Here is a 12,874-nt window from a genome sequence, read left to right as displayed (position 1 = left end):
GTTTACATTGCATCCGAGCGACACCAATCATTCCAGAAGCATAAACAATTGTTTCCTTATCATTAGAACCTCGTGAAGCAACACACAATTTTTTTCACTATTTGCACTTAACTAATCCAAAATGAGAGCCGTAGCTAAATATTAATCTGTGCATCGAATCTCAAGATTATTCAAGCATGCCGAATTGAAGGAAACAGTTGAAATGCATCTCTGCGGCCACGTCATTTTCTTTAATGCCAGTATAGCATGAAGTCCTCGAATCCCAATCCAAAAAACTTATGCAACTTAACATTAGCTTACCTTTAAAAGTCGCTCGTACTCTTGTTCCTAGTTTATCAGTTCCGTCTCTTTCTAGCTTTTCCCACTCTACACTGCCTGCTGCCTTTTGATTTGTTTCTTTCTTGTTTCTTTCTTGTTTTCTTAACTTTCTTTCTTGTTAAGGAAGAAGGCGCCGTTAAAAACATCGCTATCGTGTCAGAAATTGCCGGTACCTACCTTGTACGCAAGCCTAAGACCCCCGTTGTCGGCGATGTTTTCGCCTAAGGTATTCTTGCCGTTCAGCTTGATGATCGCACAAAAGAAAAATAAAGAAAATAACAACGCAAATTTGTCAGTTCGAACATGCACGTGCCACAAATAAAAGCTTATCAACAAGGCGAGGCATTTTTGCCAAATCACAGCGACCTGTCAACGACAACGGTATACTGTTATTCCCGACGTCTTCATAATCGGAAAGTGCGATTGAGCAGAGGCACTAACTATTTAGGTCATTGATTATGAATCTGATATAACGATTTTCTAGGTGTCATGAGCTGACAATGTTACATATGTTTCTACTAGACAAATTTACCTGATGCTCGTAGCTATTCATAGCAGTTATTAGCCTAAATGAACGCGGGAAAGCTCCATATCTTCCTCTATTCGATCGCACTGCGTAGCTGCGTCCGGCAGAAGTTATCACCAATCAGAGACTTCCGCTCCATTTTCGTACGCACTCGCCTGATAGTACTTTTATTCGTTCTATTTATATATTCATTTATATCTACCACCGACTGCCGTTGGGTTTTTGTGACAGAAGCTGTAACGATGAATTATTGTAATGCATGTTTTGCATGCATGCACCTTTCAAACGTCATGCCTGTAGGCCTGTAACAGTACGCTGACGATACTGTCCTCGCATCCCAGTCACCGAACTACTCTGACTCCCTTTCTTCTCTTCAAGCTGCAGCAACTATTGCTATGGACTGGTTCTCACGCAACCTAATCAAAGTAAACAGCTCTAAGACTCAACTTATATGTTTTCACAGCCCGATGAAGAAAGTAGATTTGAACCAGCAGCTGCTCTTGCACGGATCTAATTGTTCTCAATGTCAATGTCTACCCCTGAGCTATAAAACTACAGTGAAATACCTTGGATTATACTTTGACAGTGCTCTTTCTTGGAATGACCACTTATCCCACATTTGTAAAAAGCTCCGAACCGTCTCCTGTGTGCTGTACAGCATTAGATACTATATGCCGCTTTCCATACGCAAAGCTATTGTAAACGCTCTCGGTTATAACGTACTGCGTTACGGCATAACCATCTATGGTCACTGTGCAGTTCGTTGGAAGAACAGGATCAATTCTCTCCTAAGATCTTTGTTAAAAAATATTGGCTGTGATTTAGGCCTGCGCCCCAATTCTGATGTATTTAAGGTATTTTCGCTACCTGATTTTGATCGCCTTTTGATGGAAACCATCGTCCTGAAACATTTTTGGTTTAGTGACTATAAGATTCCGTATGTTCCCACACGGTCTCTTCGACCGAAGGAAGCTTTTTGTATTCCCCGACGGTTTACAAGATATGGAAAGCGAGTAAGAGATTTTTACGTTCCCTTTTACTTCAATAGGTTGCCTCCAAGTGTTCGCCGGGCAAAAACTAAATATAAAATAAAAAAAGATGCTACGATACGCTACTTAGTGGGTGTACGACGTTGTACACACATGCTCCACCACTTGTCAAATGAATCCTGTGAATTCACTGGTTACTGCAGTATTTGTTGCACTGATCTGAGTGTTGTCATGCTATTATGTTTTCCTTCCTCGCTCTTTATTCTGATGTGTTTTTTATATGTAACTTAAGTTCCGTGTCGATTTTTTATTTTGCCACTCTACTAATTCGATGTTCCGTAATTTTTAATGTGCGTTCATGCCTGTGTGTTTATCTGCGTGGTTCCGCTGCTTGTCGGGCTCTGCCACTCAAGCCCAATGAGGCTTTGGCAGGCCGGATGTTTGTACATATTTTGAATACTTCGCGCAATAAAGTATTATTATTATTATTATTATTATTATTATTATTATTATTATTATTATTATTATTATTATTATTATTATTATTATTATTATTATTATTATTATTATTATTATTATGTGTGAATGTTTAGAATAAGGTAGTCGTGAAACTAATGAAATAGGCAAAGGCAAGATCAATCGAATATAATCGCACAGATATCATTTGAAGCTACAGAAATCTCGCAGCGCGTGGTAAACGGCAAGAGAACGCGACAATTATTCGCCAGGTTGAAAAAAGAAACGGTTTAGCACTCAATCACAATGGATATACAGAAAAAGAAAAAAAATATAGGGAACTATAAATCACCAGAAGTATTTCTCCTTGGGCTAGTTCGTGAAACAGTTATGAGAAGATAGGCTCAAACATAGAAACATAGCCTAAAGGAGTACTCCTACCTGTTGCCTCGCTTACGCAAACATTCCCTTCTCCTCTACCCTCCTCCTTTTTTATTGCACACCTGGATTTCTTTAAGCCTAATCTAGCACACCGTCGTATTCTCCTACTCCTCCCCCACCCTAAAAGGAGGGTGGGGGAGATTGAGCTACGCATGCACAAGAATGTCGCAGTTTCGCCTGATCGACGAAGCATAGATTGCGATAGATAAATATTATACAGCCAAACATAGTAAAGATAGTAATTTTATCGCCCGCATAAACTTGCAAACCTTCGCATACTAACTAAATTAACAAGTATACTGTCACGCGCGCACAGGCAGACATGAACACATCTCACTCGATGACCACTGACACTCGCTATCCAAACGCTGGCGGGAGGAAGAGCGGCAGCAGCAGCGAGCAAATTACCCTTCGTGCTGCCTCTCGCTTCAGTTCGAACTAAGCGGCGAGAACACAGCACACTCGAAGCGATCAGCCCTCGGCAAAGCTACACTCTTTACCCACTGCAGATCGCGTTGACCATAGGGCCCGCGCGGCCTCCTCCCTTTGCACGCTTTTTCCGCAATCTAAGACGGTGCATTTCCCCTTCATCTCTTGGCGCGCCAGATCAAGCCATCATCCTTCTCGGCTCACCCTCGCACGCTGTGACTCGCACCCACAGCACACGGCGTGCTCCCGCAATGTTATTGCACTTGGGCTTTATACTGAACATCACGGCGACGGCGACAACCACGGCGGAAATGCGCCTAGCGTGTCTATATAATTTCTGTCGTAATAAAACGCTGCTATGGAAAGGAATCGCTGTTCAGACGAAGACAAGTACCTTTGTCGATAAGGTGGCTCGCGTGATATTCCGTGTTCGACAAAGGTTGATCACCACGCAGAAAAAGTCAGTCATAAATAACCTCAGGTAAAAGGACCGAAAGGTTGTCAGTGTCACCTGTCTTACCTGTCATTTAGCGTGTATGCGTGTCTATTTGCGCATTTCTTTTAGTATAAATGGTCCGGGCACGTGAAGAAACCACGTCAGTACAAAACCTGCCATATCAAAAGTAGTGCGGCACAACGTCTAAACCCCTGCCCTTGGGTGGCGAATTTGCCATTGCTGCAGCTTCTTATCGACTATTGCCTTTGAGAAAAAAAAAAGAAGAAGAAAAGAAAGGTAGTGTCACTCGCTATTTCGCGCTTTTGGGATCGCAATTACCGCTATGTGTTTTCTCCTTCTTTATAACATCGAAGAATCACCATACACGAAACGCAAATTAAAGGCTATAACAGACAATGCTCCGACGTAACATACATCACATTTGTGGGAAGTTCTGTACCCTACAAGCCCTGCAACGATGCTTCAGTCGTGGAACCAGTACAAAGCTTTCCTTTTGCATCGAAATCAAGAGTTTAAAATGTCAAGGGCACCTCTCTAAGAACTTTTCAGCTGTGACACATTCGCTTATAGATATTTCCCTTTCTAGCGTGCGTACTTCTTTTTTCATAGCCTACAATAAAACAACCCACCTCTTTAACGAAGCTTTGTGAAAGCCTTCAGAGACCGCTCGCGCTTTCCCGTCACTTCACCTCGCAGAGGTCTCCCACCAAATATTACTCCCAGTTGTTCAGGCAAATGTCTAAAGCTGAACCGGCGTACTGCATTCAAACGCGATCATTGAAAGAGCAAGCGGCGCAACCACAGAACTGTGCACGCACGCACACACACACACACACACACACACACACACACACACACACATATATATATATATATATATATATATATATATATATATATATATATATATATATATATATATATATATATATATATATATATATATATATATATATATATATATATATATATACACAGTTCTTTAAGAGGAAATTTTTAGAGCACAGATAGAATACGACGGTACTCACTCGCATCTTTGCCGCGGGGTCAAAAATGCTGCCATACTGCTTCACGAAGCAATTCGCTTTGTTAACGAAGCGGCGCCGTGTTTGCTTCGTCCACCAGTGATGCAACCGTCCGTTGCCATCGAACTGGCTTCCTGACACAGAAGAAAAATAAATTCAAAGCACGATTCAGTGAACGCCATTAAGAAAATTTAATTCTGGTGTTTTATGTGCCAAAACCATGATATGAATATGAGGCACGTCGTAGCGCGAGACTTCGGTTCAATTCTGACCACCTGAGGTTTTTTTTGTTGTTTTTTCTTACGCTCAGAAAATTCGAGTTACACGGGCGGTTTTGCATTTCGACACCATTGAAGTGCGGCCGCCGAGCCCGGGATTTGATCCCGCGACCTGGCGCTTAGCAGCGCAACGCCGTGGCCGTTAGGCAACTACTGCGAATACCACGGCGAATATTCTCACTGGTCATCATCATCATCATCATCATCAGCCTTGTTACGCCCACTGCAGGGCAAAGGCCTCTCCCATACTTCTCCAACAACACCGGTCATGTACTAATTGTGGCGATGCCGTCCCTGCAAACTTCTTAATCTCATCCGCCCGCCTGACTTTCTGCCGCCCCCTGCTACGCTTCCCTTCCCTTGGGATCCAGTCCGTAACCCTTAATGACCATCGGTTATCTTCCCTCCTCATTACATGTCCTGCCCATGCCCATTTCTTTTTCTTGATTTCAACTAAGATGTCATTAACTCGCGTTTGTTCCCTCACCCAATCTGCTCTTTTCTTATCCCTTAACGTTACACCTATCATTCTATCATTTCGTAAGCCTCCAGGTTTCTGCCCCGTAGGTGAGTACTGGTAAGACACAGCTATTATATACTTTTCTCTTGAGGGATAACGGCAACCTGCTGTTCATGATTTGGGAATGCCTGCCAAACGCACTCCAGCCCATTCTTATTTTTCTGATTATTTCCGCCTCATGATCCGGATCCGCCGTCACTACCTGCCCTAAGTAGATGTATTCCCTTACGACTTCCAGTGCCTCGCTGCCTATTGTAAATTGCTGTTCTCTCCCGAGACTGTTAAGCATTACTTTAGTTTTCTGCATATTAATTTTTAGACCCACTCTTCTGCTTTGCCTCTCCAGGTCAGTGAGCATGCATTGCAATTGGTCCCCTGAGTTACTAAGCAAGGCAATATCATCAGCGAATCGCAAGTTACTAAGGTATTCTCCATTAACTTTTATCCCCAATTCTTCCCAATCCAGGTCTCTGAATACCTCCTGTAAACACGCTGTGAATAGCACTGGAGATATCGTATCTCCCTGCCTGACGCCTTTCTTTATTGGGATTTTGTTGCTTGCTTTATGGAGGACTACGGTGGCTGTGGAGCCGGTATAGATATCTTCCAGTATTTTTACATATGGCTCATCTACACCCTGATTCCGTAATGCCTCCATGACTGCTGAGGTTTCGACTGAATCAAACGCTTTCTCGTAATCAATGAAAGCTATATACAACGGTTGCTTATATTCTGCACATTTCTCTATCACTTGATTGATAGTGTGAATATGGTCTATTGTTGAGTAGCCTTTACGGAATCCTGCCTGGTCCTTTGGTTGACAGAAGTCTAAGGTGTTCCTGATTCTATTTGCAATTACCTTAGTAAATACTTTGTAGGCAACGGACAGTAAGCTGATCGGTCTATAATTTTTCAAGTCTTTGGCGTCCCCTTTCTTATGGATTAGGATTATGTTAGCGTTCTTCCAAGATTCCGGTACGCTCGAGGTCATGAGGCATTGCGTATACAGGGTGGCCAGTTTTTGTAGAACAATCTGTCCACCATCCTTCAACAAATCTGCTGTTACCTGATCCTCCCCAGCTGCCTTCCCCCTTTGCATATCTCCTAAGGCTTTCTTTACTTCTTCCGGCGTTACCTTCGGGATTTCGAATTCCTCTAGACTATTTTCTCTTCCATTATCGTCGTGGGTGCCACTGGTACTGTATAAATCTCTATAGAACTCCTCAGCCACTTGAACTATCTCATCCATATTAGTAATGATATTGCCGGCTTTGTCTCTTAACGCATACATCTGATTCTTGCCAATTCCTAGTTTCTTCTTCACTGTTTTTAGGCTTCCTCCGCTCCTGAGAGCATGTTCAATTCTATCCATATTATACTTCCTTATGTCAGCTGTCTTACGCTTGTTGATTAACCTCGAAAGTTCTGCCAGTTCTATTCTAGCTGTAGGGTTAGATGCTTTCATACATTGGCGTTTCTTGATCAGATCTTTCGTCTCCTGCGATAGTTTGCTGGTATCCTGCCTAACGGAGTTACCACCGACTTCCATTGCACACTCCTTAATGATGCCCACAAGATTGTCGTTCATTGCTTCAACACTAAGGTCCTCTTCCTGAGTTAAAGCTGAATACCTGTTCTGTAGCTTGATCTGGAATTCCTCTATTTTCCCTCTTACCGCTAACTCATTGATCGGCTTCTTATGTACCAGTTTCTTCCGTTCCCTCCTCAGGTCTAGGCTAATTCGAGTTCTTACCATCCTGTGGTCACTGCAGCGCACCTTGCCGAGCACGTCCACATCTTGTATGATGCCAGGGTTAGCACAGAGTATGAAGTCTATTTCATTTCTAGTCTCGCCGTTCGGGCTCCTCCACGTCCACTTCCGGCTATCCCGCTTGCGGAAGAAGGTATTCATTATCCTCATATTATTCTGTTCCGCAAACTCTACTAATAACTCTCCCCTGCTATTCCTAGTGCCTATGCCATATTCCCCCACTGCCTTGTCTCCAGCCTGCTTCTTGCCTACCTTGGCGTTAAGTCGCCCATTAGTATAGTGTATTTAGTTTTCACTCTCCCCACCGCCGATTCCACGTCTTCATAGAAGCTTTCGACTTCCTGGTCATCATGACTGGATGTAGGGGCGTAGACCTGTACAATCTTCATTTTGTACCTCTTATTAAGTTTCACAACAAGACCTGCCACCCTCTCGTTAATGCTATAGAATTCCTGTATGTTACCAGCTATATTCTTATTAATCAGGAATCCGACTCCTAGTTCTCTTCTATCCGCTAAGCCCCGGTAGCACAGGACGTGCCCGTTATTTAGCACTGTATATGCTTCTTTCGGCCTCCTAACTTCACTGAGTCCTATTATATCCCATTTACTGCCCTCTAATTCCTCCAATAGCACTGCTAGACTCGCCTTACTAGATAACGTTCTAGCGTTAAACGTTGCCAGGTTCATATTCCAATGGCGGCCTGTCCGGTCACTGGTCAGTTAGATGGATTAGAAATTGATCAGTCTCGCGTCAATGAATAAGAGCACATAACTGCGGAAGTTACTCATTTGCGCTGATAAATATTTTCAGTATACTAATAGGAAGCGTCACGGCGCTTCTCAGTGGGCGAACAGATAGCATAGTTCTGCTTTGAAAAGTAAGAGAAACACTGGAATCGCACCGGAGTTCCCGCTATCAGTGGACCATCATGATTAGAGCAAGCCTTATGGCGTCGCTTTCGAGGCAACGGAATTTCCCCAGGCGCCTGTGCGCTTGTTAGGCGCAGCACGTGTTTCCGCTTATGGCGGCACGAGCTATGTATGTGCTGCTAGGCTACGACGAAGTTTCCATATCTGCTAAGCGGAAGCCTGCGCTTTAACGCGTGTCGCAGAAAAGCTGGTGTCGTCGGCGTCGGCGCGTTGGCCGTGAGCGATAAATCTGGGAAGGCACTTCATAAATAATAAAGAACGACTTGCAAGATGGGCTGGGTGCGAATCGAACCAGGGTCTCCGGAATGTGAGAGGGAGACGCTACCACTCAGCCACGAGTTCGATAGTTCAAGGAGGGACAAAAGCGCCCCTAGTGAATGCGGTGTTGCCCTAGAAACGGGCCGTAGAATGTTATACTGCGGTGTATATCGGTAATTATGAGCATGTAAATTACAGAAATCGCAGTTACATGAGTAGCGAAGTACGCTTCCGCTACATTTCTTCTGCGCTCTGCGCACACGCAGGGCCATCTTGCGGCAAACACAGAAGACCCCCTCCTCGCACTGCACGGCGCTGCCCCGACACGTGACGCGCCACTCGCCCCATGATCGCGTCTGCCTTCATGGCGCGTCGCGGCCCGGCTGTCCGTGCCGATCGCGACGTTTGGCTCGCGTTGATCGTTTGAGTGGGCGGTGCGAACGGGGTGCGATAACGCTATCGCGTTCCACTCTTGAAGGCGAAGCTTAAGCGTCCTCCAATTTTTATAATGGTAGCTTTCCTTAGCTATACTTCGCGCACTTTGGATCGATGCCGGCCGATCTATCACAATGCGTCGCCGTGAAGACAACTCGGGTTGGCAACTTGGCATGTGTCTAGATGGATAACTCGCTGCTAGCTGCTGTGTGGCCTAGAGTAGAAAAAGCGCAGTTGCGGAGATGTAGCAGAAAAAGACAGCTGGGGGCCCTATAACATGAAGCGATTCCAGTCTATTTCTATTTCAGTCTCTTGACGTCAAATTTAGTAACTACCGACCCAAGCATTGAGCGGTAACCCGCAGCGTTGTTTGAAAAGCCCAATGAAACGCGCTCCTCGTTTATAGGAGGTCACATTTTCTTTGCTTTCAAAGCGGATAGCATTGCCTACACTAAGCAGATCTTTTTGTCTAACTGGCCGACAAGAAGCGAGGAGCTTGCTCAAGTGGAGAAGGTTTCGGTGGGGGGCCGAGCCAGTGAAGGGAAAACAGATAACCGGATAAGGATTGGTCTGCTTCCCCTTGCTTAGCTTCCGGTGGCTGGTCAAAAATCGCGGCGGCGTGCAACGGAACGTCAAGAATGTCGCCATAACGGAAACTCAGCAAAGAAGAATCGACAAAGTGATGCCGTATACGTGCCAAAAGGGCTCCCATAACGTTATAGTTCCACGCAAAAAAAATGTTTATTATATGCAAATAAATCCATGCTTCCAGGCCACTCCGAGTAGCTACTGCCAGAGCAATCTGCGGGCAGCCATCTTCTATTCCTTTCGCACTGAAGCAGTCTCCGGCTATTCAGAAGAAAAAAAATCAGTTAATTCGTCTTTAACACGTACACGTCCCTTTGACGCAGCGAGTTTTAGCGGTTTAGTGATGTCGCGTGACAGACCGGCAAAGTGGGAAGCACCCGAACCCTTTTGATCAATGGCAAAGTATTACAGCAAAAAAGGCGTCGAATCAGAAATAATGATTTTTCTTTCGTTCGGTCTAATCATGCATAATCAGTGTGCACACGTTATATCACGTTTTCGCTGTTTTCGTGACGTCGCGTGCCGAAGTGGGAGTGGCCCGAAAATTTTTTGACCAATCATGGAGGACTGATTGCAGAATTGGAATAGCAAAGTTTGGAATACATTTACCCTATAGCGCCCCTGATTTGATGGCACTGCCACCTACAAGAAACAGAGCAATGTAGGCGTAACAATGCTTCATTCGTAAATGCATTGCCCCGATGCTGCGAACGTAACACGACAACAAATCAATGTACGCGTGTCACTCTAGTGCAGCATGGGTTTTCGAGAAGCCAAGGTTTTGAATCGAATGAAACACCAATGTTACTAAATTATCAGCGTGTTCACAAAACGTGTCACGAAATGTCACCCGCCGTGGTTGCTCAGTGGCTATGATGTTAGGCTGCTGAGCACGAGGTCGCGAGATTGAATCCCGGTCGCAGCGGCCGTATTTCGATCGGAGTGGAATGCAAAAACACCCGTGTACTTATATTTAAGTGTGCGTTAAAAAAACCTCTGGTGGTCGATTCTTTTTTTTTTTGTCACGAAATATTCATTTTCTCGAATAGTCTCACTGCCAATTGAAAATCAAATGGGAAACATGTAAATCAGTAAAGAATAACTCTGTCACTGTCCTTGGTTTAGCAACGCCATTTTGAAACGGCCAGCAGAACATAGGCGTAACGCCTTTTCGTTGGCAGCCAGGCCTACTGATATTCCAATAACACCGTTCTTTCGAGCACATATGATCGTGGAGGAAGGACACAACGATAAGGAAACGGTTACGCAACAACAGTGAAAGCCAAGAACAGTCGGCCTAATACGTGATTGTGTCGCAGTAAGTCTTAGTGTTTTTCACCACTGCCCTAGCCGCCCTAAGCGCACACCTCTGCTCAAAAAAAAAAAGAAAAAGATACGGGCGCGATAGCAACCTGCGGCTGTTGCACTAACTTGCAACAGTTGCGTTGCGTTGCAACTACGTTGCGTTGCGACTAACTTGCAGTGCAACAACCGAAGTTGCGCAAACATATCAGGAGAACACGCGCACAGAGTGGTTGACAAAGCATGCCCTAACAAGCGCGTGTCCATTAAAACCTACCGGGAACCAAGCACACTGGGCCGAGTCGGACCAGCGCAGGGTCACGTGTTGGGCCGACTTTTATTGAGAAAGAAAAGGCGAAGGGGTATTTTTCACTGAGAGTTGGCTTGTGAAGGTTGGCAGCGTGACGTGATGTTAAATAAATCCTGCTTTATTTCTTTCCTCGGTAAGCGTATTTAATTATTCTACGAAAGCGACTGTGTGAGTGAATAAGCTTTATTTCGGAGACAACCAATCCTTTTTTGAATGACCCAAGTAATCGAGTTGCAGACTATAGTAAATATGCATGCTTACCGCGATCGTCAAATCCATGAGTCATTTCGTGGCCGATGACTGTGCCGATGGCTCCGAGATTCAGTGAACTGATAACAGAAAGGAAATAGTTATCTCAAGACACGAGGCAAGTTGGTAAATTCTAACAGCAGCGTTTATTAGATGGTGAAACGTTGATTTATCAAATAACGAGATGAGCTGGCACAAAACTCTGGCGGATTGTTTTGTTTTTATTTTTTGCATAATGTTTAGTCCTTTAGAAAATCTAAAATATGATATTTCAAAATATAAGTGCGTGGAAATATAAAATACAACGTTTTTTGCCTACAATATTTACTCGAATTACGCCATTAAAGATAAAATATTGGTCCAGGCGAACATCATATGAAAAAAAAAATAATAATTCACTAAATGGTGTAATCACAATAACTCTCTTTTGTTGCCAATTACATTCATAACTTAGCGCACATGTTTTTGTCGAAAAGTTGAAGGAAAACGCCATGAAAAATGTAGTTACGTGTTTCTACACTTGAAAATTGTCATGCAGACTGAAATACTTGGTGTCAAATTATTCGTTCGCTTTACCTGATTCCGCACGCGACATCGCGAAGCGCGGCTCTCCCTCCGACCCCTCTATACCATTAAAGTGAGGAGTCAAGTCAAGTCAAGTCGTTCTTCCCAAGAGCTGATGCCGATTGGCTCTTTGCTCAGCTCCACGTCCAACACAAAGTCACTTCAGCAGCAGGGGGCGAGACAGGCCGCTTTATCGCGCGGTATGGCGAAGCTTTATTTTACCGACTAGAGCGAAGGACTATGCTGCCGCCTCATCCGGGCTTGACCCGTAAGAAGGCGGATTTATATCGGCAACTTCAAACGGGGTCGTTATTCACCCCGGTGCTGATGAGGCACGTGTGTCCAAGTGTTTATGAAAGTGATCTGTGTTGTGTGTGCCGAAAGGAAAGAGCCACTACAGCTCACATCCTTTGGGAATGCGCTAAGAATTCGCACGAAGCTGCAACCATGACAACGATCCCGCAGCGGCTCGAGGCCGCAACGAGGTGCTATGACCAAGATGTCCAAACCCAGGCCGTCCAGCAGATCTCGGCGGCCCTCGAAAGGCAACGACTGAGCGAAACCGGAGGGAGGCTGCCACCCCAAAAGAGGGGCAGGTGCGGTCGACCAAAGGAAGTAGTGCGGCCGCGGCCGAAGTAGAGGCGCCCCACGCCACGAAGAAGTCATGGCCACGTCACGATAACGCCTCCCTAACAGGGGAAGGCCAACCGTTCTGCAGGCATTCACAACAAAGTTTCTTCACTCACTCACTCACACTGCCTTTCTGGGGGAGGGGAGAGGGGGGTGGGGGGTTTCACCTCAAGCCCTCGCTTCGCGGTGCCCCGAGCGTAATCGGGTAAATTGGACGACGAATTTACAACGAGGCATTTCAGTCTACATCGCCATTCCGAAATGTAGGAGCACGAAGTCAGACTTTAATTACTATTCCCGTCAACTTTGCAATCTAGACAAGCGCAGTCATTTTTTTGGAAGTTCACTGATGTAATTATATTATTAGTGAACTGCTTGCCTTGGTTTCGCCAATTA

The 12,874-nt window shown here is 44.9% G+C and overlaps 1 protein-coding gene across 1 annotated transcript in view; it reads right to left on the bottom strand.

Moving 5' to 3' along the window:
• LOC142559294 (neprilysin-1-like) overlaps nucleotides 1-12,874 on the bottom strand; it is a 61,539-nt gene that overhangs the window by 5,276 nt on the left and 43,389 nt on the right. The window contains exons 15-17 of the mRNA XM_075670910.1: nucleotides 11,297-11,364; nucleotides 4,645-4,775; nucleotides 496-561 (exon numbers count right to left, since the gene is read on the bottom strand). Coding sequence (XP_075527025.1) covers nucleotides 496-561; nucleotides 4,645-4,775; nucleotides 11,297-11,364 — 265 coding nt within the window. The remainder of the gene's footprint in view (nucleotides 1-495; nucleotides 562-4,644; nucleotides 4,776-11,296; nucleotides 11,365-12,874) is intronic.

Source organism: Dermacentor variabilis, chromosome 10 (genome assembly GCF_050947875.1).
Source record: "Dermacentor variabilis isolate Ectoservices chromosome 10, ASM5094787v1, whole genome shotgun sequence".
NCBI lineage: Eukaryota > Metazoa > Arthropoda > Arachnida > Ixodida > Ixodidae > Dermacentor > Dermacentor variabilis.
The sequence above is the reverse complement of the archived record's forward strand: the minus strand, read 5'-3'. Positions and strand labels throughout refer to the sequence as shown.